The sequence below is a fragment of the Callospermophilus lateralis genome, chromosome X, assembly GCF_048772815.1.
Source record: "Callospermophilus lateralis isolate mCalLat2 chromosome X, mCalLat2.hap1, whole genome shotgun sequence".
Taxonomy (NCBI): Eukaryota; Metazoa; Chordata; class Mammalia; order Rodentia; family Sciuridae; genus Callospermophilus; species Callospermophilus lateralis.
Window position 1 is genome coordinate 95159501 of NC_135325.1, and position 25444 is coordinate 95184944.

Here is a 25444-nt window from a genome sequence, read left to right on the forward strand (position 1 = left end):
AAAGTTTCACAAGTAACTTAATACTTCTGCTGAATCTTGAAGGACAAAAAGGAGTTGGTTAGGCCAAGAATATGAGAGAAAGCATTCCAGAAATAGAATGGAAATATGAGGGAACATGTTGCCTTTCAGTGTTGGAGGAAATTGCAACACATGCTCTGGTCAGGGAATGAGATCTGTGAGGTAGAGAGGAGCCATATGAGAAGCCTTGCTACACTGAGAGTCACTGAAGAAATCTAAATTAGGAAGAATTATGAACACATTTACATTTCAGAAAGATCACAATGGCTGCAATAATAAGGATGAAACTTCAGGGAGAATAAGTGAAGAACTAATATCAGAGGCAAAAAGCCAGATTAAAAGGATATTATGATGATTTAGGTGGCAAATTATGTGGGACTAAAGTAAGGAAGAGGTAATAAGAATAAAGTGGCAGGAATCCAAAAAAAACCAAAGGCCAATATATGGATGCTAACACATAATAAGGGGGAGGAGGGAAGAATAGAAGTTCATTGGATTAGACAAAGGGGAATGAAGGGAAGGGAGGGGGATTGAATAGGAAAGATAGTAGAATCAACTGGGTCTAACTTTCCTGTATTCATATATGAATACACGGCCAGTACAACCACAAGAATGGGAAGTTATACTCCACTATGTATAATATGTCAAAATGCATTCTACTGTAATGTATACTTAAGAAGAACAAATAAAAAAGAATAAAGTAGCAGGAAAGCAGATTAGAGAAATAGTACTTGGTGACTGAATATAACTTTTTTAATAAAAAGAGTCAGGATGATGTTCAATTTTCTGACTTGGGCAACTGAGTGAATGCTTTAGTAAGCCCAAGACTATAGATGACAAGGCAGGTTCTGGGAGTTAAAATTAGATGGGTTTGGTCACGTTATATTTAGAATACTGGAAAATCTTCATGTTGAATAAACATTTGTTTTTTGTGAGTTCCAAAATATTAACAGTACATTCAGAACAATGGGATTATACTTCTCCATAATTTTTCCAAATGGTTTATCATTAGCACCAATTATACAATTGGATAAGAAAAACTTAAACACATGAATATTCAAATTTTTTAAAGAACTGTAACTTTTTGTACCTTTATTATACTTATTTATTTTTATGTGGTGCTAAGAATTGAACCCACTGCCTCACACATGCTAGGTAAGCACTCTCCCACTGAGCCACAACCACAACCCCCATGAATGTTCAAATTTTAAAAAACAAAATGCTATTTGCCTCTGATCCTGCTTTCCTCAACTCCTATTAAGTATCTTATATATAAGTGTCAGGAACAAGGGTACCAGCACTGAAACTGAGACCTAAAAAAGGTATTAATTTTTAAAACAGCCAGGGTGTTATTCCTTTCTACTATGTGCCCATTTCTGACCTCTACTACCATTATTCTCTCTTGTATTTATACCAAGTCAGAAGTTACAGCTCCTGGAGTATGTTAGGAAGCCTGTGTGCCACACTCTGAAAAATCAGTATATGAATTCCTTATTGCCCCTGTCACAAATAACTATAGAGTGGCTTTAAATTAGCAATTAACTTACAGTTTTGGAGGTTAGGAGTCCCAAACCAAGTGTTGGCAAAGCTTACAGGGTGAGTTTTCCCTTGCCTTTTGTAGCTTCTAGAGGTCAGCTGAATTCTTTGGTTAATGGCACCTTCCTACACCTTCACAGAGCATCACTCAAACCTCTGGGTCCTTCTTCACATCTTCTTTCCCTGACTCTGATTCCTCTTGTATGAGGACACTTGTGATCAGACTGAAAAATCCAGGATAATTTCATATTTGAAGTCCTTAATTTAATCACGTCTACAAAGTTCTTTTTGCCACGTACAGTATCATAGTCGCAGATTCTGGGAATTATGATGTGGACACCATTGGAGGGGAGACACTATTTTATCCCGAATAGGTAGTGTTTGTCAGGTTTCTTCTCTATAAAGGTCTTTGTCCCATTCCACGTGCTTTTCTTTGGAAGTATATCATTAAAACCATACTTGGTGAGGGATGAAGTTCTACCTCCTGGAGTGGGAAGATATATATACCTACAAATACATAAATAAAACATGGAATTCTTCTGTAATTAAAATTTATACAACAACTTATTTTGGTAGGTACTAAATCTGAAAATGGAATAGGATTAATGTCCAAGACTACTTAAAGAAGGCCAAAGTTTAATTCATATATCTATTGATTCAACAAATATTTGTTTAGCAACTAAAATGTGCAAGACATGGTTGTAGAAGCTAAAATTAAAATTAATGCTGCAATCAAGTCAGATAAGCCCTCTGACTTCCTAGACCTTCTATTCTACTGAAAGGGAATAATAAATGAAGGGAAATATCTAATAGTAATAGTTATAAGTCTTATGTAGATTTATATCAGGGTTGTATGACAGTAAAGAGTAAAACAAGTGGCCACTTTGGATAGTCAAAGAAAACTTCTCAGAGGCAAGCACATTTAAAAAAAATGTTTTTAAGTTGTAAAAGGACAGCATGTCTTTATTTTATTTATTTTATTTTTATGTGGTGCTGAGGACTGAACCCAGTGCCTTACACATGGTAGGCAAGCACTCTACCACTGAGCCACAACCCCAGCCCCAATACCTTTATTTTATTTATTTATTTTTATGTGGTTCTGAGGGTTGAACCCAGTGCCTCACATGTGCAAGGGTAAGTCAAGTGCTCCATCACTGAGCTACAGCCCCAGCCCCCAGAGGTAAGCATATTTAAATGGAGATTTGGACAAGAAGAGTCAGCCACTTAAAGGCCAAGAGTACGAACATTATGGACAAAGAGCACATTCAATATAAAATCATTGACAGAATCCTTTTTCTTTGAGAGTAAACACCACAAAAAATAACTAGCATGAAGCCACTGAAAATGTATTGAAAAATCAATGTTTCTTATTGAATAATATTGTGGATCAGAGGCACCCAGAACTCACCTACTTCTTCATGAGATTGAACCAAAACAGGCATATAGCTGCATGTTGAGGTGGGAGGGGTGATAAGAAAGTGGGACCATTTAATAATAATCAGTGATCAGGTGAAATCCATAGATATTAGATATTACTATAGTAGGAGGAACAGAAGACCCCAGTATTAAGTGTTTAGCAGCTTGGCCCGGGGAGGTAAAGTACCACCTTGGTGAAAAAGAAAGTCTGAGAATCTCCACAAGCACAGCAAAACCTATAGTCTAAACAGACAAGAGATTTCGCAACAGAAGCTCTAAAGGCCAGAGGGCGTGGAATGAGGTATTTCAAGTCCTAAAATAAAACCTGACAGACAAGATTGTTATATCCAGCAAGTTTGTCCATCCAAATCAAAGACCAAATCAAGACTTTCCAAGATATGCATAAACTAAGAGAATTCATGGACACTAGACCCCTATTACAGAAGACAATTTAGGAATCCAACACTAAGAAGAAAAAAAAAAAGATAAACAATCATGAGAGTATGGGAAAGAATATACCCAAATTGAAGAATATAAACACAGATGAGAAGTAGGAAAGAGTCAAACATTATCAACATAATAAACTATCAAATTTCTAGAATGAATAAGAGAGGAAGAAATAAACATAAAATATTCAAAAGAACCATAAGAAAAACAACAAAATAATAGGAACAAGAAAAAAAAACCTTTCAATAATAACCATGAATGTAAATAGTCTAAATTCTTCAATTAAAAGATGCAGACTGTATGAATACAGAAAGAAAAAAAAAAGACCCAACAATATGCTGCCTATATGAAACATAAAGAAAGACAAACACAGATTGAAATAGAAAGGATATAAAATGATACCTCAAACAAGTAAAATCAGAAAGCAAACAGGAACAGCTATACTTACATACAAAAAAAATATACTTTAAAACAAAATCAGTTAGCAGAGACAAAGAATTTCAAGTTCACTATACATTGATCAAGAGAATAAGATATCAAGAAGATATAACAATTACAAATATATATGCACTGACATCAGAACACTCAATTTTAGCAAACAAATACTATTAGATATAAAGGGAGATATAGGCCCAAATACAAGAATAGTGAAAGAATTCAAAACCATACTCTCTTAATAAATATATAACCCACACAAAAATCCACAAAAGTTATTTAAATTACATTACAGATGAAATGAACTTAACAGGCACATACAGAATATTCAGTCTGACACTGTATAATTCACATTATTTTAACCAGTACATGGAATTTTCCCTATATTACAATACAAAGTAAGTTTTAGCAAATTCAAACAATTGAAAAAGTTTTTTTGCATCTTATCTCATCAAAATAGAATGAAACTACAAATCAACAGCAAGAGAAACTGCAGAAATTATACAATCTTGTTAAATTCATTTCTCATCAAGTTAGTATAATAAGTGTTTATTTAGCAATCTACTGTGTTCTTACACTTAAAGATATAAAATTTTTTAAATTTAAAAAAGAATGAGAGCTTCCCTCACAGTTTACAAATGAGGACACTGAGAATAAAAGATATGCTTTCTCTCATATATATATATATGATTGAATCCAGGGGCGCTTAAACACTGAGCCATATCCCTGATTCCCCAGTCCTTTTTAAAAAAACTTTCAGACAATATCTTAGTAAGTTGCTTAGGGCCTCACTAAGTTTCTGAGGCTGTCCTTGAATTTGTGATTCTTCTGTCTCAGCCTTCCATGCTGCTGGGATTACAGGTGTGAGCCATCGCACCTGGAAAAAAGGCCCAATATTTTTAAATATCAAATAACTTGATTCCCACCCCTGTATTCCCTTGACATCATACACTACTAAGAAACAGTTATATATTATGCTCACTTAAAATTCTAAGCTCCAAAGGGGAAAAAAATGTGAAGCTGGGCATGGTGGTACACACTTATAATTCCAGCAACTGTGGAAGCTAAGGCAGGAGGATTTCAAGTTTGAGGCCAGAATCAGCACTTTAGCAAGACCCTGTCTCAAAATGAAAAAAATAAAAATAAAAAGGGCTGTGGATGTGGCTCAGTGATTAAGAACACCTGGGTTCAATCCCTGCTACCAAAAAGAGAAAAGAAAAAAGAAAAAGGGGGCTGGGGTTGTGGCTTAGTGGTAGAGTGCTTGCCTCACATGTGAGGCCCTGGGTTTAATTCTCAGCATCACATAAAAAAATATACAAATAAAATGCAGGTATTCTGTCCAGGGATAACTAAAAATATATTTAAAAAAAAAGAATAAGAAAAAAATCTCTGAGCTTATTTCAATAATCTACATTCCATCAGCATATTATACAGTTTTAAAGATTTCCACATAAAGTAAAATTTTTTAACTATAAGTAAGAGTTGATTTGGGGAAATACATGAAAACTGCCCCTATATCATCTAACCAAATAAAATAGCAACAAATAATTTTTGATCAAGGCTGCAACTTCTGCAAGTATTTATTAAACACTTTCTATGCACAAAATGCTGCATTATACACTATATGATACAAAATGCATTAGACACAGTCATTCTCTGAAAGATCTCCCTTAACAAGCCATAAGCATCAACATCTCCCTTGAAATTACTTCAAGGGAGAACCAAATGTAATAAAATTCATTGTGGTTTTAAATAAGTTCAAAAGCAAAGAGACCCTTCCAGATCATCTGGTTGGTTTGAATGAGGGGCATGGAATTTGATCTGGGTACTGAAGAAAAAGTTGGATTTCAGTAGTCAAACAAGAGGACAATCTGGGTGACATTATTAGGTTAGCAATTTTAAAAGGTCCCTCTGACTAGAGTGTGAAAAATCCAATTGATTTCCTAATACTGCCAAATATTTCAAATTACTCCTAAATGTTTCACAAATCTATTTCCTATTCTTCATTACCACTGCCATCAACTTTGTTCATACTCTTAATTTCTTTCTGCAACTACTATAATAACTGAGTTTCTTAATTCCCCCCCCCCCAGATTCCCCAAACAGTTCACACAGCCACCAAAGTGCTATTTCTAGAAAAATGAATCTGACCAATCACATCACTCCCCTATTTGAAAGTTTCAGTAGATCCCTGAAGTCTATGGAGCATCCATACTGCTTTGAATGGCACATCAAACTCTTTTAACCTGGCCTCCACCATCTCTACAAATTCATCTCCAGCCTCTTCTTATTTTGCCTTTAGCATTACAAATAATAATTATCTAATTTTCATTAGTTCCATGAACATATCATTGCTTTTTCATGGCCCCATGCACTGTGGTAAAAGGTAAGATTAACATCAAACATTATTCAAAAATTAAGAGAATTACAGACTAGTTTGAAAGTCAGAGAGGCAACATGGTAAGATTTGAATTTTGAAAAGCAAACTCTATTGAGAAGAATGAATTAGCCAGCCAATCATTACAGGAATCCAGGCAAAAATGACAGTAGTTTGATATAAGGTGGAGGTTAAAAGGGATGGAGTAAAGGAAAGAGAAACCTGAATAAACCCAGGGAGGGGCTGTAGCTGTGGCTCTGTGACAGAGTGTTTGCCTAGCACGTGTGAGACACTGGGTTTGATCCTTAGCACTGCATCAAAAAAACAAACAAACAAATATAGTAAAGGTATGCTGTCCATCTACAACTACAAAAAATTTTAAAAACATAAACTCAGGGAGCCTACCACGACCCCCAACGCAGAAGAGTATATTATGTTAGACACATTCAACAGCACCCTATATTTTCTTTTCCTAACACATGATAAACAGAATTGCTTGTTTATATTCTCCACTAGACCAAATAATCATGTGTTGTGTAGCATTCACTTCTATATCCCTAGCACTTCACACAAAAGGTACTGCATGATATTTGATAAAGGCATAAAATTCAATCAAAATGCTTGGCTCTCTTTCTCTGGTTTTGCAAATACCAAGCAATATATTGTATTATGATTCCTCTAACAAAGAGTACTTTTAAAAGACTGGAATGCTTCATTATGGAATCCCTTTTTAGATCTAGGAATGTCATCAGAAAATACCACAAGCAAATGACTCCTGTCACAAAGTGTCCTCCTATACATACCCATAATGGGTGCATGAGGATTACGTTCAGATTAGGATACTGTTTGCAATGAAGCAAGCCACATACTCCTGTACTTTATAAAACACTGGAGTGAAACCATATGTAAAACATATGGATGACAGACTACAAGATTTAAAATATCCAAGATTCATAGACATTAACAACCTCTCCATTACCATTTCCAATTTAGTCCTTTATCTTTCCACCTGCTTTATTAGTTTTCAAGCAATTTTCTCTGTGATATATATATTTTATTATCTGACCACACTTCTACAAAATGTACAAATTCCACAAATCTGTACAAAATTCCACAAATAAGGATTTGGCAAGTTTTGTTGTTTTAGAAAGTGAAAATGTTTAACATCTAGCAATTATACAATAAATATTTATTACATTGTAAACAAAAAATGATATTTTTGAGTAGTCCATTCTTTATTCAGTAATAATTAATGGACAATTCTACATGCACTACATTGCCAGACATAAGCAGTAGTAATGGGATACAATTCAATTTTTGTTAAATTTATAGAATAATTTGAAGAGAATTTCTCTTTTCCCAATATTTAGCCTTTTAATCAAGGACTAGGTTGTGTTTCTCCATTTGTTAAATATCTTCTGTCCCATTTATGCCTGGAATTTCAAAATTTTCCTCATATAAGTCCTTGACATTGTTGTTGGGATTATTACTAAATATTTATGTTTTGTGGCCATTTTAATTGTTTTCCATTATATCTTCTAAATGACTATTTCTGACACAGATAAAAGGTGGTTTTCTTTAATTTTATTTATACCCAACCACTTTGTACAATTTATTAACTCTCTCAAGTAAGTCTTTTCAAGATTTGGCTTTTATAGGTATATGAGCCTATCTCATATTTTTATGCATATGTTTTTCATTGCTTATATTTAAGTTAACAAAGCATAATGTTTTGATACAGATAGACATGGTGAAAATATTCCTAATGTCAAGTGAATTGACATATCCATCACATTTCATAAGGTGCCTTTTTTGCATATTCATAAAAGTACCTAAAATTTCCTCTCCTAATAATTTTTAATAAATAATATGATATTACTAACTAGTGTCTTTATGCTATATTTCATATATCTAGACTTATTCATCATACCTAATTCTAAGTTTATACACTATGATCTACTTCAATCCATTTCTCCCCACTACCCATCTTTGGAACCATCTTTCTACCCATTGCTGGGTTTCTGTTCTCACGACTAAAATGCTCAGGGGTCACTCCAGTTAAACTGGGCTAACTGGGCTGCACAAAATAACCACACAAGAGACACAAATACCTTTTTCTTTGGGGTCGCTGTGACAGCTCCTCTGACCTTAAGGGTCCGAAGAGAGAGAGAGAGAGAGAGAGAGAGAGAGAGAGAGAGAGCTCACGCACTGACCCCTTTTATTGAGGAGAAGCTATTCAAATGAGGCAAGGGGTCAGGTTTCAGGGGGCTGAGTCTATCTTCATGATGTCCACTGTCAGCATCATGGGTAGGCCACATCCAAGGACACAGTGAGAGAAGGGGACACACACAAGGCACTTCCATGGAAGATTCTATCCTAAACAGGGCAAGGGGTTATATACAAAGGAACAGGTGAGCTTAGCTTCACCCATGGGGCTGTAGCAAGACACACCCATGAACGAGACACCGACCACATTTCTGTGACTGAGCACCTCAGCACCCAACCGGGGAGTGTGACCCAGTCACGTGCAAGGTTGATCTCCCACACTACCCTATTTCAATTTTGCCTTTTTTTGAGATTGTACATAAGTGAGATCATATAGTACTTTTCCTTGATACAGTACTTTCTCATTTAGCATAAAGTATATATAAGTGACTATACACAGTATTTTTTCTTTCATACAGTACTTTTTCATTTAGCATAAAGACTTCCAAGTTCTTCCATGTTGTTGCAAACAGCAGTATCCCTTTTTTTAAGAATAGATATTAATTCCTTTATCCATTTGTCCATTAAAATTCGTTCCCAAATCTTGGCTATTTTGAGTAATGCTGAAATGAACATGGGCATAAATATTTCTCAAAAGGTGTTGATTTCATTTCCTTTAGACATATACCCAACAGAGGGATAGCTGACTCATGATAATCCTATATTAGTTTTTTGAGGAAGTGCCATACTGTTTTCTACAATGGCTGTACTAAAGTCCATACCCACCAGCAGTGTACAAGGGTCACCTTATATTTATATCCTTGCCAGAAGTTGTTACCTTTTTTCTTTCTGATAATAGCCATTGTAACAGGTGTGATGTGATATTATGGTTTTAATTTGCATTTTTCTGATGATTAGTGATGCTGACCAACTTTTCATGTTGGCCAGTTGAATGTCATCTTCAGAAAAAAATATCTACTTAGTTCCTTTTATCCATTTTAAACCATGTGTTTTTTATTAAGTTTCGTGAGTTCCTTATTTTTTTAGATATTAACCTTTATCATATATATAGTTTGCTAATATTTTCTCCCACAGGGCCTCACACATGCTGTGCAAATACTCTAATGGCAAGCTATATCCTAAGGCTTTAATAAATTTTATTTCGAGACAGGGCCTCACTAATTCACCCAGGCTGGCCGTGAACTTGTGACCATCTTGCCTCAGCCTCACAGGTAGCTAGAACTACTGACATGAGCCACCACAGCTAGCCAGAAGTTTCTTATGTGGATCCAACTTCTTAATTTTTGCTTCTGCTGCCTGAACTTTTGACGTGGTATTCAAATCACTGCCAGGGTCAATATCAAAGAGTTTTTCCCCTACATTTTCTTTTAGGTGTTTTATTCTTTTAGATCTTAAGTACATTTAAATCATTTAATTCATTTTTAATTTATTTTTGTGTATGGATTAAGGGTCCAGTTTTATTCTTTTTTGCAGTTTTTTTTTCAGTTTTATTCTTTTATATGTGGATATCCAGTTTTCTCAGTGCCAATTATCATCTAAATATTGATAATTTGTTTTTTATATCAATATTGGCCATAATATATATATATATATATATATATATATATATACACACACACACACACACACACACACACACACACATATATATATATACACACACACACACACACACACACACACACACACACACATATATATATATATATACACACATACACACACACACACACACACACATACACTAAATACTGGTGATTGTGAGCATACTTGTTCTATTGTTACTTAAGGAACAACTCTTAAATTTTACCACTGATAGTGCTGCACTGCTGGTAAGTTTCTATCATTAAATATGAGTTATTTTTTACTCTTAAAATATTCATTAACTTTTCAAACACTTCAGCATTTATTTTAGCACTTTCTTATGAGATCTCTTAATATAATGCATCCTAGGAATAACCTTCATATTGTACCATTCCCATGCTGAAATAAAATGTTCTTATTCAGAAAGGGTTATTTTTTCATATTCCCAAATTTATTAGTTTTATTTTATTTAGAATTTGCAATCGACCCATAAATTATATATGCATACAAGTCATATTTTTTCTCAGGTTTTGATATCAAAATTATGCAGCATCATAAAACTAGATGGGTATCCATCACTTTTTAGTGTTCTGGATCCAGTTATTTATAATCAGAATCATCTGTTTCTTTGGAAGGTATTTGTAATCAGAATGATCTGTTATTTCAAATGGGATCTTATTTATTATAAGAAAGGCCATAAAAGACTGAAATCAAGTCACTGTGTTAAAAACTGAGAATTATAAGACTAGTTCCCTGTATCTCACCAGGCTTAGCTCACGTTACCATTCAATTACCTTGCCATCTACAAAGGTCCTAACTTAGAATTCAAAGGTATAAAGACACTTTCCTTTTATAAAATTGTCTAATTATTTAGTCAGACTCTATGTTAAATCTAGGCTAAAAATTCATTATTTGTTTTTGTTTCTGCTTTGTTTTTGTTTTGGGATTTGTTTTGTCTTGTTTTGATCAAGAAAGCAATTATAACGTGAGGGCTTTCTAACATAAAACTTTCTAAAGAAAGCCTGAAATTTGAAAGAACAATGATTTATTGGGCAAGATGCAAAAAGCACTACTCTAAAAGAAAAAACTTTTACAATTGAACTTCAAAGAAAAAAACTGCTGCTCATCAAAAGATACAAATTTTAAAAAAAATGGGAGAGCAAGCCCACAGATTGAAAGAATACTCATAGTATATACCTAAATATCCGGGATAAGTTGAAATCTTTTAAAAAATAAAAATAAAACAACCACCCATTTTTAAATGGGTAAAAGAATTATAGTATGCCAATTTTAGATATTTTGGACATATACTGAGGAATGGGATAGGATGGTGGTTCCATCCCTGGTATTTTGGGGATCTCCCTACTGCTTTCCTGAGTGGTTATACTGGTCTGCAGTCCCACCAGCAATGTACAGATGTTCCTTTCTGCCTTCAGACTCTCCAGCATTTATTGTTGTTCATACTCTTGATCATTGCATTTTGATTAACCAGTCAAATACAAATTAATAGATAAATAAAAGGAAGTCTAGTAGAGTAGAAGGAGAATGGGAAAGGGGAGGGAGGACAGGAGGGAAAAGGGGGAATCATGAACTCAAATCAATTTCCATGCAAGTATGACTTTGTCAGGATGAACCCAATACTATATATAACCATAAAGCTCTAATAATAATAAAAAATTTAAAAAAAAACAAATTTAAAAAGAAAAGCAGATTCAAGGAAGAATTGAACATAAGCTTCTAAAAGAGTCCAAATACCTAATAAACATAAAAATACACTCATGTTATTACATATGAGAAAAATGCAGAGTAAAAACTATGAGTAACCACTACACACTCTGATAATGGCTAAAATTTAAATGAGAATAACAATAGCAAGAATTGGTAATATATGTAAATGTCTACCCTAGGTACCAACAATTCCACTCCTGGTATATAGCTAAAGAAAATGAGTGCGTATGTGCATATGCCAAAAAAAAAAAAAAGACTCTACAAGAATCTTAATAATGGTTTCATTTATAATTTTCAAATACTAGATGTAACATAAATAATTGATCAACAGGAAAATAGATTAAGTTGTGGTATATTTTAAAATGGAATATTACACAACAATAAGAAAAATGTACTACTGACACATGCAGCAATGAAATCAATATCTCCTCATCTACTCCTTCTTTATCTTTTTACCCAACATGGTCACACATCATCCCTGTTATGATTTTATTTTCTGTATCTTTGAGAAAGTCTATCTTACAGCTCCTACAAAGCTCAGTATCCCATCTTTGCTCAGATGATATTACCACTTCAACAAACAAGTACCTTTTATATATTTCTTTAATATGATTATTACATAAAAATGCATTCTGTGGTATCTGCCAGATAACAGTGACATTCCTATCTCAACCTTTCCCATCTTATCTTTCTTTTATAATACACCTGCATTTAAAGTACCTCACAATTCAGAAACACAAACACAGTCACACATCACTTAATGATGGAGATATATTCTGTGAAATGCATCACTGGGTGATTTTGTTATTGTATTCACAACATAGTTCGTATTTACACAAAACTAGCTGCTATAAGTCAATCATTTGGCATAGCCTCTTGATGCAATCAAGAGTCATGGTAAACAGATTATGTATGAGTCTGCTGACAGCATAACAACATACTATTTTGTAGTATACTTTAAATATGAGAAGTAGTACACTTCAAACTAATAAGTACAGTACATTCATAAACTAGTAAATTTGTCATTTACTATAATTATCAAGTACCTTATTCCATGCATAATTGTGCTGTACTTTTTTGGGGGGGAGGGTACTGGGGATTGAATGCAGGGGCACTCAACCACTGAGCCACATCCCCAGCCCTATTTTGTATTTATTTAAAGCCAGGGTCTCACTGAATTTCTTAGTGCCTCGCTTTTGCTGAGGCTGGCTTTGAACTTTTAATCCTCCTGCCTCAGCCTCCCAAGCCACTGGGATTATACACATGTGCTACCGTGCCCGGTGTATGTGTTGTACTTTTATACAACAGGCAGAACAATCTGGTATACTTATACCAGCATCACCAGAAATGTGAGCAATGGATTGCTCTATAATGTTAGGATGGCTACATCATTAGACAATAAGAATTGTTAGCTCCGTTATAATTCTATGAAACTTCTGTTGTATATGCAATCTGTTGATGGAAATGGCATTATGTGGTATATGAATAAACAATATTTTTACATAATTTAAATCCCACATTTACAATTCAATAATAATAGCATTTATATATCACTCCCTCATACACTCTCTACACAAACACACACACACACACACACACACACACAAACCCAAAGTTACACTTATTTAATTTTCACAACATTCTTGCAGTATAGGTACTATTTTTGACCCCATTTCAAAGATGAGAAATTTGAGGTACAGAACATTAAGAAACTTCCTCGTGCTGGGGCTGGGGCTCAGTGGTAGAGCTCTTGCCTAGCATGCGGGAGGCACTGGGTTCAATCCCTGGCACCAAAAACAAATAAAATAAAGGTATTTAAAAAAAAACTTCCTGAAGCCTACATTGCTCATAAGCAGCAGAGCCAGAACAGAGACAATTCAAACATACTATTTTAAATAGCTCATCTAAACTGTACAATCAATCATCAAGAATAAGAGAAATTCCTTTACTTCTGAAAAACAAGGTTATAGTTTTTTTAAAAAAAAAGAATATACTAGACAAATTAACAAGATAAACATAAATAATCCAATAAAAAGAAGAAACAATTGTGAAGAAATAATTTTAAAAGGTAGATATTTAACATTTTATCTCAATGTTTATGTTTCTTTAAACTATGAATTTAAAATTTTCAATTGATGTAGGAAGTTCTAAATGTCTCATAGGAATTCCATGAGACGCATTTAACTGGATTTTTAGTATCAGAAATGTACATGCACTCACAGGACAATCCTATTTTAAAATAGGTTGTGGAGACTTTTCTTACGTTATAGATACCAGTAGTTATTCACAGATATGCTTTTAAAACTGAAAGTTCAGATCAATATCTCCACTGACTGTATTCTAGGGGTTCACAATTTATACCAATTGTGTTTTCTAGTTATATTCTCTATTTTTCATTAGCTCCAGACATAGTCACTAACATCTCCTTCATTCCATTTCTTTATTACTCAATCATGCTGTTATTCATTCATACAGCAAATGCTTCTTATTCTATTCTAGGTATTTAACAAATATTCATTGAGTATAGATAGGACAGACATTATATAAATAAGGTAAGTTGTTTCCATAAATATACCGGTTATGAAGTATTGCAGCAACCAATTCCCCTCTATGCAGATGATCCATCACCTCTAAAAGTTGGATAATGACCTGTTCAAAAGGAAAAGAAGCCAGTATTTATTATGAAAGTCAATACTATAACTTCCAAAATTTGCTATTTTTTAATGTTTTGTATATTTCGGGGTTAATTTAAAGGCAAAATGTGTGTTCTGGTACCTAATGCCCATATTACATCTTACAAAAATTAAGAAACTCACTCTATCAGAATGGCAATTATCAACAGTAAATATTGGTGAGGATGTCGGGAAAAGGTTCACTCATACTTTGCTGGTGAGACTGCAAGTTGGTGCAACCACTCTGAAAAGCAGTATGAAGATTCCTTAGAAAACTTAGAATGGTGACCATCATATTCCACCATCCTTGTTACTCCCCTACCCCCTCCCTTTCCCTCCCACCCCTCTTCCCTATCTTGAATTCATATGAAGACTTGAACTGGATGTCAACATACTTAATATAAAAACAGAAATACAAAAAGCATGGTATTTATGTGTATTAAGAATTATAATGTACATAATAATAATAATAATGTTACCCTAGATTAGGTAGAGGGAAGTGAAAGGAGGGGAAGGCAAAGGATGTGGGGATAAGAAAAATAGTAGAATGAAACAGACATTATTACTGTATGTATATATGTGACTGTATGACCAATGTGATTCTACAATATGTATACTCAGAAAAATTAGAAATTATATCCCATCTATGTATGATACATCAAAATATATAAGTGCATTCTACTGTCATGTATAACTATTAAAACAAATAAAAATAATAATAATAATAAAAGAAAACTTAGAATGGAATCACCTTTGGCATATACCCAAAGGACTTAAAATCAGCATACTATAGAGACAGGGCCACATCAATGTTTACAGCAGCTCAATTCACAATAGCTAAGATATGGAACCAACCTAGGTGCTCTTCAACAGATGGATGGATAAAGAAAATGTGGTATATATACACAATGGATTATTACTCAGCCATAAAGAAAACTGAATTTATGGCATTTGCCAGGAAATGGATGGAACTAGAAACTATCATACTGAGTGAAATAAACCAATCCCAAAGAAATCGAAGGCTGAATGTTCTCCCTGATATGTAGATGCTGACACACAAAAATGGAGGGGAAGGGAAGAAGAGAAGTTCATTGAATTAGACAAAGGGTAAGGAAGGGAAGGGAGGGGGTTAGGAAAAGGAAAGACAGTAGAATGGATCAGACATAACTTTCCTATACTCATATATGAATACATGACTAGTGAAACTCCACATGATGTTCAACCACAAGAATGGGATCCAAATTGGAATGAGTTATACTCCATGTACGTACTATGTCAAAATACACCTTACTGTATTGTATATCTAAAATCAAGAAATAAAAAACGACATAGACACTTAAAATTATAACTAAATTAGAAGCTGCTTTTGCTAAAAGCACTATGTATTGGGCCTGCAGATGCCCAATGGATAAATAAAAGCAGGAAAAAAATGTTAAAAAAAAGAAACTTAATCTTTTATAAAAGCAAAATAGTCTATATATGATTCACTCAATTGTGCATCATTAAATAGAATGACTAAATTTCATGTAAAGTCATTAATTAACAAATATCCATGGAAATTCAACCAAGTATAGGGGAAGTTAGATTAAACAAAGAAACAGAAGGCCTGAGGAGTCTGGAAAGCTGGATTAGACAAGAGAAGTTACCAGGAAAGAATTGAGGCAACTATTTGCCAAGTAGATACAAAAACAACACTAATTTTCTTGTTACCAGGGGGACATGGAGAGGTCTGAAAAGCCCAAAAATGGAGGCCACAATTTTAGAAGTAAATGCACAAAATACAGACTAGAAAGTTATATTGTGTTATATCCTTAAAGACATAAAATAGTGAGTAATAATGTTATTTTTCTTGGCCTGGATAGAATTGGTGGTTGTTCTTATGGGAAAAGAGCAGGTGAGTGTTGGTAAACTGACCTATATAAAATATATTTCTTTCCAGCAATACCAATAAATTACATTGCAAAGGTAAAGTATATTTTATATATTTATCCAATTTATTTCAAGTATACCAGGAAGCAAATGTATATTTTACTTAACTATTCCTTGTAAATAAAATCAACTTCTATTGGTAAGATAAAAATATATTAAATGCAATTATTTCTTTCATAAAACTGTCTGCTATAAAGCTATGCAGATTTCAAATAATTAAGTAAGCCAGGGGGATTCTTCATTATCTCCAGCCCTTACTTTAAGGAAAAGTAGTAGAAGGAGAGAAAGTACTCATATTTGGGGGGGTCTTCATAACTCTAAAAAGGAAATAAATTCAATGACAATATAGAATTCATATTTATTTGAGCTATCATATCTGATTATAATCCTGTTATTATAAGAAATCAGGTAGCCAAACAAAATGAAAATTTTTAAAGCATCTTGAAATCAACTGACCTTAGATTGCCTTTCTAAAAAGGCTTAAGTGGGACTGGGGATGTGGCTCAAGCGGTAATGCGCTCGTCTGGCATGCGTGGGGCACTGGGTTCGATCCTCAGCACCACATGAAAAATAAAATAAAGATGTTGTGTCCACTGAAAACTGAGAAATAAATATTAAAAACTCCTCTTTCTCTCTCTCTCTCTCTCTCTCTCTCTCTCTCTCTCTCTCTCTCTCTCTCTCTCCTATCTTTAAAAAAAGGCTTAAGTGGTGAGAGAATTTTGACACAGTGAGAACTTTTTTTCAGAGAGAGAGAGAGAGAGAGAGAGAGAGAAGTTTTTAATATTTATTTCTCAGTTTTCAGTGGACACAACATCTCTGTTTGTATGTGGTGCTGAGGATCGAATCCAGGCCGAACGCATGCCAGGCGAGCCCGCTACCGCTTGAGCCACATCCCCAGCACCAACACAGTGAGAACTTTTTATTTTCTTTAGTATTCACATTTAGGGAACATTGAAAAGGGGAAAACCAACTATATCGAGATTACTACTAGGAATCTAATAATGTAAAATTAAGTAATTCACGCTTGGTTTCACTAACTGGATCTAGCATGAAGCATATATTCCCAAACTTAGGCATGCAAACTTTCTCTTAATCTCTGCTATGTTTTATGTCTCTCTAAATGTGTTATGGTGGAAACTTGATCCCCAATATGGCAATGATGGAAGCTGGGTCTAATGGGAGGTATTTGGGCTAAGGGGGCACGGCACCACCCTCAAATGGATTAATGTCATTATTGTGGGAGTGGGTTCCTTATAAAAGGACAAGTTTGTCCATCTTTTACACATATGTATTCATTATCATTCTCTCCCCCTCTCCCCACCTCTCTCTCCCTCCCTCCCTCCCTCCCTCTTCCCCCTCCCCCTCCACTCCACCTTCCACCAAAGGATGATGCAGCAAAAATGCCCTTATCAGATGCTGGCCCCTTGATTTTGGTCCTTCTGCCTACTGAATGAACTAGGAAGAATAAACTTCTTTCTTTATAAATTTGCCAGTCTCAGGTATTCTGTTATAGTAGCACAAAATAGATGTTTGGGGGAAAAATTCCAACATATGAGAATGGGCCACCAAAAACAGAGTTGGCATAAAACCTAAGAAATAGGCAGGATTGCACCAGGTGCATTTTTGGAAACTTATAGACAGAAGCATGTCTTAGGCATCAGCAAGGCATTTGTATTCCCATACCTCAAGGTAGGTGGAAGGGGGTTAGTTTATATGCTAAGCTAGACAAAGGTGAGCCATACCCAACTGGAATGCATCTGGCCTTCCTCAAAAACTATTAACATGTTCAACATCAGTTATGAAATACTCCCAGCATCAGTGGCTAGCACAACTCACTTAGCTAACAATCTTAATGACTCCTTTTGTCCTATAGGGCTTGGGATGCATGTCTGGGTCACTTAGCATGCAAAATGGCAATTACAACCAAGATGAATGTAGTCATGTCAAACTGGATCAAACTGGATCCCTACAACAGACAGATGCAATTTCCTTGTTTCAACTAATACCCCTGCTGCACCTGGATCTCTAAGACTTGGGCTGTCCCTTTGAAATTTTCCAGATAGCAAAACTTCTAGTCTCCTGAACAGTAGGATATGGGGTGGTAGGACATGGGATTCCAGCCACTTACTATGAAGACTTCTAACAAACAAACCATGTTTCAAACTCATGACATATTCCTATTTCCCACAGAGTTGGTGACTCCAAGTTTTGAGATATTAAGAATTTTATTGCAAGAATTAGTTGGCCTTTCTTACACCTTCATGTAAAATGAGATATTGAAATGGTAACTTCTTTGCTCTAAGTAAAAATTAGTTTGAACTTCACATGACTCAATGCTTCAACTTCTGTTCTTTTTGTGTTCATGAGTTTTTCCATTTTCTTATTCTCATTTTAATGGAATTAAGAAGGGAAAGTAAGTAAACACATATTAACAAATTTAAGTAGGATTTAACTTAAACCAATTTAAAAACCAGATTATTAAATATATGCATATATTTAAAATAAAATATATAAAAATAATTTTTATATATTAAATAGATTGATCAAGTATATAGATAGATAGAGATATTTGAACATTCATACTGTGCTAAGAGCCACAGCCTCAAAATGGGGGTTGATTAGAAAGAAAAGTATGAACACCAGTTAAGAAACTACTTCCAGAGTCAAGGCATGAGCTAAGAGCCCAGACAAGGACTATGGGACAGGCAAAGGAGAATTAGTATTTACTGACTAAAAGATCACTGACAAATATTACAGGGTTAAGGAGACATCAAAGATAAAATCACAAAATCTATTTAGGTAATGGGGATGATATCAAATAACAGGATATAGAGAGGAAGGAAAAACATTGAAAGGAGAATAAAATTTGATGTATATATATTTAATCTAACAAAGGACACACTAGGCAGTCAAGTGATGAGATTGGGAAGTATTATCAAGAGTGTTTTTGCCCTGAGAAGGCAGAATTCCATTGAAACAGAGGGAGACACGATAGCAAAAAAGAGATAGGGAGAATAGATAATGGAAAAATTAAGGGAATTATGAGATAAAAGCTAAGAATTAATCTAATCCTCCTAATTCTAGATAGGGAAGAGGGGTGGGGAGGGAAAGGGAGGGGAAAGGGGATTAGCAAGGATGGTGGAATGTGATAGTCATCATACAAAATACATGTATGAACATTTGAATTTGGGGCCAACATTCCTTATTTACATACAGAGAGATGAAAAATCTTGGTGTATGTGTACTAAGAATTGTAATGCAAAAAATAGAGTACATGTATAATGGCATAAATTGGCATGAACATACTTTGTATATACAGAGATATGAAAAATTGTGCTCTATATGTGTAATAAGGATTGTAATGCATTCCACTGTTGTGTATTAAATAAATAAATAAATAAAAAGCGAAAGAAGAGTAGTTTAAAACTATCCAACAGTTTCAAGTTTAGCTGAGACCAAGTAAGGTACAGCTACTTGACTTGACAATTATAAATGAGTAGTGACCTTTTTAAAAGAGTAGTTTCAGTATCAATAAGGAGGAATCACAATATAGTGTTTTGAAAAAATAAATCATAAATTCTTTCAAGATCTTGTGAGAAACTCAAATACAAAAATTTTATGGTAAGTATGGACGTTCAAATGACTAAAGGAAAAAATGATTAAATAAATTATTGGGGGACAACTGGATAACCTTTGCTTTGTTGTTTGTTTGGTTTTTTAAAAAAGGATTTTTTTTTATTTTTAAAGGCATAAGGTTGTATATTACTTTCCTTCTCACCTTAAAACAAATTCCTAAAGGATTTTTGATTTAAAGATCAAAAATATGAATCTGAAATAATACCCAAAGAAAACTCAAATGAATTTTTTATAATTATCCTGTAGAGAAGGCTAACCAGTACTCCAAAACCAGAAATCTAATTACAGAAAATCTAAATGTCTATACTTCAAATATATCAAAATCCAAAAGAAATTGATAAACTAGGAAATAATGTTCACAATATACATGATAAACAACAAAGGGCTAATACTTTTAATTTATACACAAATTAATTAGTAAAAGCAATAAAAGTGAACACATAATATAAACAAGAAGCACATAAATGAAATACAAATAATTTTGAAATAAATAAATCCTATCTAAATGAAAGCACTGTATTCATCTATGAAACACATACAAACATACACACAAAGTCTGTTTATATCTTTTATTTCTGAGAGGAACATGGGTTAGGGGAAAATGTGTACTTTTCATTGTATATTTTCTATACAAATTATTTTGAAATTAATAAAAGAAAGAGGATATGGCAGAAGAAATAAGGAATGGCCATGAAAGAGAAAACTTAAGAAGGTATGGTATCCTAGAAGACAAAATAAAGTGTTATATGAAGAAAGGCATAAATGAGTTGCCTAGTATGTGTGAGGCACTGGGTTCGATTCTCAGCACCACATAAAAATAAAATAAATACAATAAAGTTAATATAAAAAAAGAAAGGAGTAAATGAGTGTGTCAGATGGTGCTGAGAGATTAAGAATTGAGAAATGACAATTCACTTTGGTTATATAGGGACCACTATAGATCTTGTTAAAAGTACAATGTGTCAAAATGCATTCTACTGTCACGTATAACTAATTAGAACAAATTAATTTTTTTTAAAAAGTGGGTTATGTGGAATGACAAAGAAGAAAGATGACTAAGGTTGGTTCAAGAATGAATGAGGGGGGTGCTGGGGATGTGGCTCAAGTGGTAGCATGCTCTCCTGGCATGCGTGAGGCCCGGGTTTGATCCTCAGCATCACATACAAACAAAGATGTTGTGTCCGCTGAAAAACTAAAAAAAAATAAAATAAATTAAAAAAAAAAAAGAATGAATGAGAGAAAGGAAAGAAACTACATACAACTCTTCGGCCAATTTGGAAAGCAGTATGGAGATTCCTGGGAAAACTGGGAATGGAACCACCATTTGATCCAGCTATTGCCCTTCTTGGACTATTCCCTGAAGACCTTAAAAGAGCGTATTACAGGGATACTGCCACATCGATGTTCATAGCAGCACAATTCACAATAGCTAGACTGTGGAACCAACCCAGATGCTCTTCAATGGATGAATGGATTAAAAAAATGTGGCATCTATACACCAAGGAGTATTACACAGCACTAAAAAATGACAAAATCATGGAATTTGCAGGGAAATGGATGGCACTAGAGCACATTATGCTTACTGAAGCTAGCCAATCCCTAAAAAACAAATACCAAATGTCTTCTTTGATATAATGAGAGCAACTAAGAATAGAGCAGGGAGGAAGAGCAGGAAGAAAAGATTAACATTAAACAGAGACATGAGGTGGGAGGGAAAGGGAGAGAAAAGGGGAATTGCATGGAAACGGAGGAAGACCCTCATTGTTATACAAAATTACACATAAGAGGTTGTGAGTGGAATGGGAAAATAAACAAGGTGAGAAATGAATTACAGTAGATGGGGTAGAGAGAGAAAATGGGAGGGGAGGGGAGGGGGGATAGTAGGGGATAGGAAAGGTAGCAGAATACAACAGTTACTAGTATGGCATTATGTAAAAATGTGGATGTGTAACCGATGTGATTCTGCAATCTGTATTTGGGGTAAAAATGTGAGTTCATAACTCACTTGAAGCTAATGTATGCTAATGTATGAAATATGATATGTCAAGAGCTTTGTAAGGTTTTGAACAACCAATAAAAAAAAAAAAGAAAAGAAAGTATGGCATTTGCTGGTAAATGGATGGAACTAGAGATTATCATGCTAAGTGAAATAAGTCAATCCCAAAGAAACAAAGGCTGAATATTATTTCTGATATGCAGATGCTGACTCACAATAGGCAGGAGTGGGAGGTGAAGGTTCACTGGATTGGATGGGGGGGAGTGAGGGGAAGGGAAGGGGATGGGAATGGGAAAGACAGAATGAATTGGACATAACTTTCTTATATTCATATATGAATATGCAACTGATATAACTCCATATCATGTACAACAACAAAAATTGGAAGTTATACTCCATGTATGTAAGATATGTCAAAAAAATTCTATTGTCACATATAATAACAAATTAAAAATTTTAAAAATGTAAAAAGAAGCTTTCTTTTATAAAGAACAGAGAAATGGATGATAGTTGAAATGAGATATAAGGTGGAAGTAATTAACATTTTAATTGTTTCATAAGGGGAGATATGGAACAAGTATATTTTAAAAGCATGATACTAAATAAAATGTAAACTAAAAAGTACAATAGCATTTACATACATTTCAAAAGCACATAATCCTCCCTCTCTCCCACAATCCTCATTTTCCCCTCCATACACACATACATATGTGCATTGCACATACTGTTGAAAAATTATATCTAAAAAGAACAAATTAAAAATAAATAAAAAGAGAGCCATGAGAATGATAAACAATAAGTTTGGGATAGTAGTTGCCTCAAGAAAGAAGGGAGAAGAATTCAATTGTGAAGGTTGCTTCACCTGTATCCTTTTTTGTTAAGAATCTGAAACAAAAATGGCAAAAAGATAAAGTTCTACATGGCCAAATGGTGGCTACTGTACTCTGCTGTGTGCTTAAAATATTTTATTTAAAAAGAAATTAAAAGTAAAAACAATATCTCTACCCTAAAATAGGGATTGTGTAGGTAAGCAGACAAAACATGATATCTAAAGGCCAGCATACTTTAAAAAGAATTTTCAATGAAAAAAAAAAAAGACATGACTAAAGTATAACCTGGCAGCATTATAATTAAAAAGACACACTTCTCCCTGGACATGATATCCTAATGAATAAAAGGGAAATTAATCATTACTCAAAGCACACAACTGACAAAGACCTAATTGCAGTTTCACCCTCAAAATACTCTACTTAGCTCACCAGAAATAAAACTGACAAAATTGCTTCTGATAGTTAGATATCTTGCATAAGTTCAAGTAATTTTGCTCATGAGGATTTCAGTAATTCACCAATCTAGTATTTGTCAAGCACCTATCATACAGATAATATTTCAAATAGAGGTTCCAGTTTATGATTTAACATTTAATTAAAACTTACTGTATCGCTCTTTCCTTCTATAAGAACCAATAGATTTAAAAGTAATGAGGTTTGCGATATCAGTAACCTATTTCATACCACATAAGGTAAGCCCTGCTTATAAACCAAACTGATATTATATAAAAGAAATTTTAGGGTTTCTATTATAGTCTGTCTTCAAGTAAAATTTTGATAAGTACTGTGATAAGAAAAGAAAGCTGACAGAAAGGATTATTGAAAAATGCTAAGCACTACAAAAATCGAAAAACTGCAAAATCCAGAAAAATTGCACATAATTGCACTCCTCCAAGTCAAGTTATATATAGCAGCACCACTAAAAATTCAAAACCATCTTGAAATTACAAAATCAGAAGTTTAAGAAACAGAATTGTGTTCTTCGGGGTTCATTAGACAAATGTTGATATTTTTTAATGTCACAGAGTGTTATAGAGTCGTTTAGCTTACGTTTCCCTACCGCCTGTGGCACTCAGGCAGTCTTACCTAAAACAGCAGAACACTGACTGTTGCGCTGGGTGGTGATTTTTCACTACAGTTTTCGTCCATGTCCAGCGCAGAAGACTAACTGTTCAGTCACTCAGGGGAAATTCTCAGAGAGTTAGAAACAAAACAAACACACAATTGACCTTTAAATGAGGGCTCCTCTTGCTCTCTGCCTCAAGCTCCCCAGCGGGGCAGCGAGGATCTACAGGAGAGGCTAATGAGAGAGAGCGCATGCGCAAGCATGCTTGGGAGTGGGCTTTTATTGGAGAACTCTAAATTCTGGGAAAAATCCCGCCCAATGAAGGTCAAGAGGGGCAGGGTTGCAAGTACAGGTGAGGTGATTGGGTCCCTGGGGTTGTGGAGAGACACGCCTCTACAGGAAGACACTGTTACTAGAACCCTAGAACAGGGCGGTCTAGCAGCATGGCTGCCGCCTTTGATGCCACATCGCCCCGCAGGGCAGTTAACTCAGTCACATGGGAGGTTGGTCTCCCACATATAGTAAATCTAAAAATGAATACAGTCATGTGATATGCTTCAACATAAGCACCCTAACAAAATGTGTAACACTATAAAATTCAACAGTTGCACTATTCTAAAGAGTGCACCTGAAGATGGTTTCAAAACATATCTTTTAAGCAAATGATCAGCCTGCCTGGTAACCAGCATCTTATACTCCAAACAGTGGGACCAGAGAGGTGCAATAGTAGGCATGTCTAGGTCTAAACTCCCACCAAAACCACTGGACTCCCATGTTCCATAAGATTCTCCCTTTTCTTGGTGGGGTGCCAGGGTGGCTGATATACTTTTCTCAGTACTTTCCATTTTCTGGCTACAGTCACTGAAGCAATCTGCTTATGTCATCATCATGTACTCACTACCATCCTGTTCTCAACTGCTATAAATACACACCATATACATGCTGTTCCACTGCTTTTTTGCAGTAATATCACTCCATATTTCTCAACAAGATTCTTCAGTAGTCCCTGTCATATTGTCACTCATAATAGGCATCAGGAATGCTTTTGGAGTATCTTGTTGTCTTGGGTCATCACTGCAATTGGCCATTTTTACTGATGTTGACATTACTGCCCCTTGTATTCATGTAATTTTATCTGATTTTCTAATAGTTGCTGCTCTCTTATTGTAAGGACTAAACTTCATCTAACATTTATTGAGTGCCAAATGCAGGCATAGCTGATTTCATTTATTGCATTTGCATAGTGCTAGAACCCTTACTTACCTATGTAAGTGATACTGTACTGTCTCTTTTTAAATTTTTTTTAATTGTTGATGGACCTTTATTTTTTATAATTATATGTGGTGCTGAGAATTGAGCCCAGTGCCTCACACATGCTAGGCAAGCACTCCACCACTGAACCACAACCCCAGCCCCCATACTATCTCTTTTAATCCTGTTATTCTTAATATTTTTCTCTCTTCCTCCCTGCTCCCATCTGTTCCCCCATTCATCTAATTAAGGAATTAAGAAAATAGGAGTGTGTGCATATCATGTGATTTCCCTCTC

The 25444-nt window shown here is 34.6% G+C and overlaps 1 protein-coding gene across 1 annotated transcript in view; it reads right to left on the minus strand.

Moving 5' to 3' along the window:
* Klhl13 (kelch like family member 13) overlaps window positions 1-25444 on the minus strand; it is a 182222-nt gene that overhangs the window by 102524 nt on the left and 54254 nt on the right. The window contains exon 2 of the mRNA XM_077106678.1: window positions 14343-14416. Coding sequence (XP_076962793.1) covers window positions 14343-14392 — 50 coding nt within the window. The 5' untranslated portion in view covers window positions 14393-14416. The remainder of the gene's footprint in view (window positions 1-14342; window positions 14417-25444) is intronic.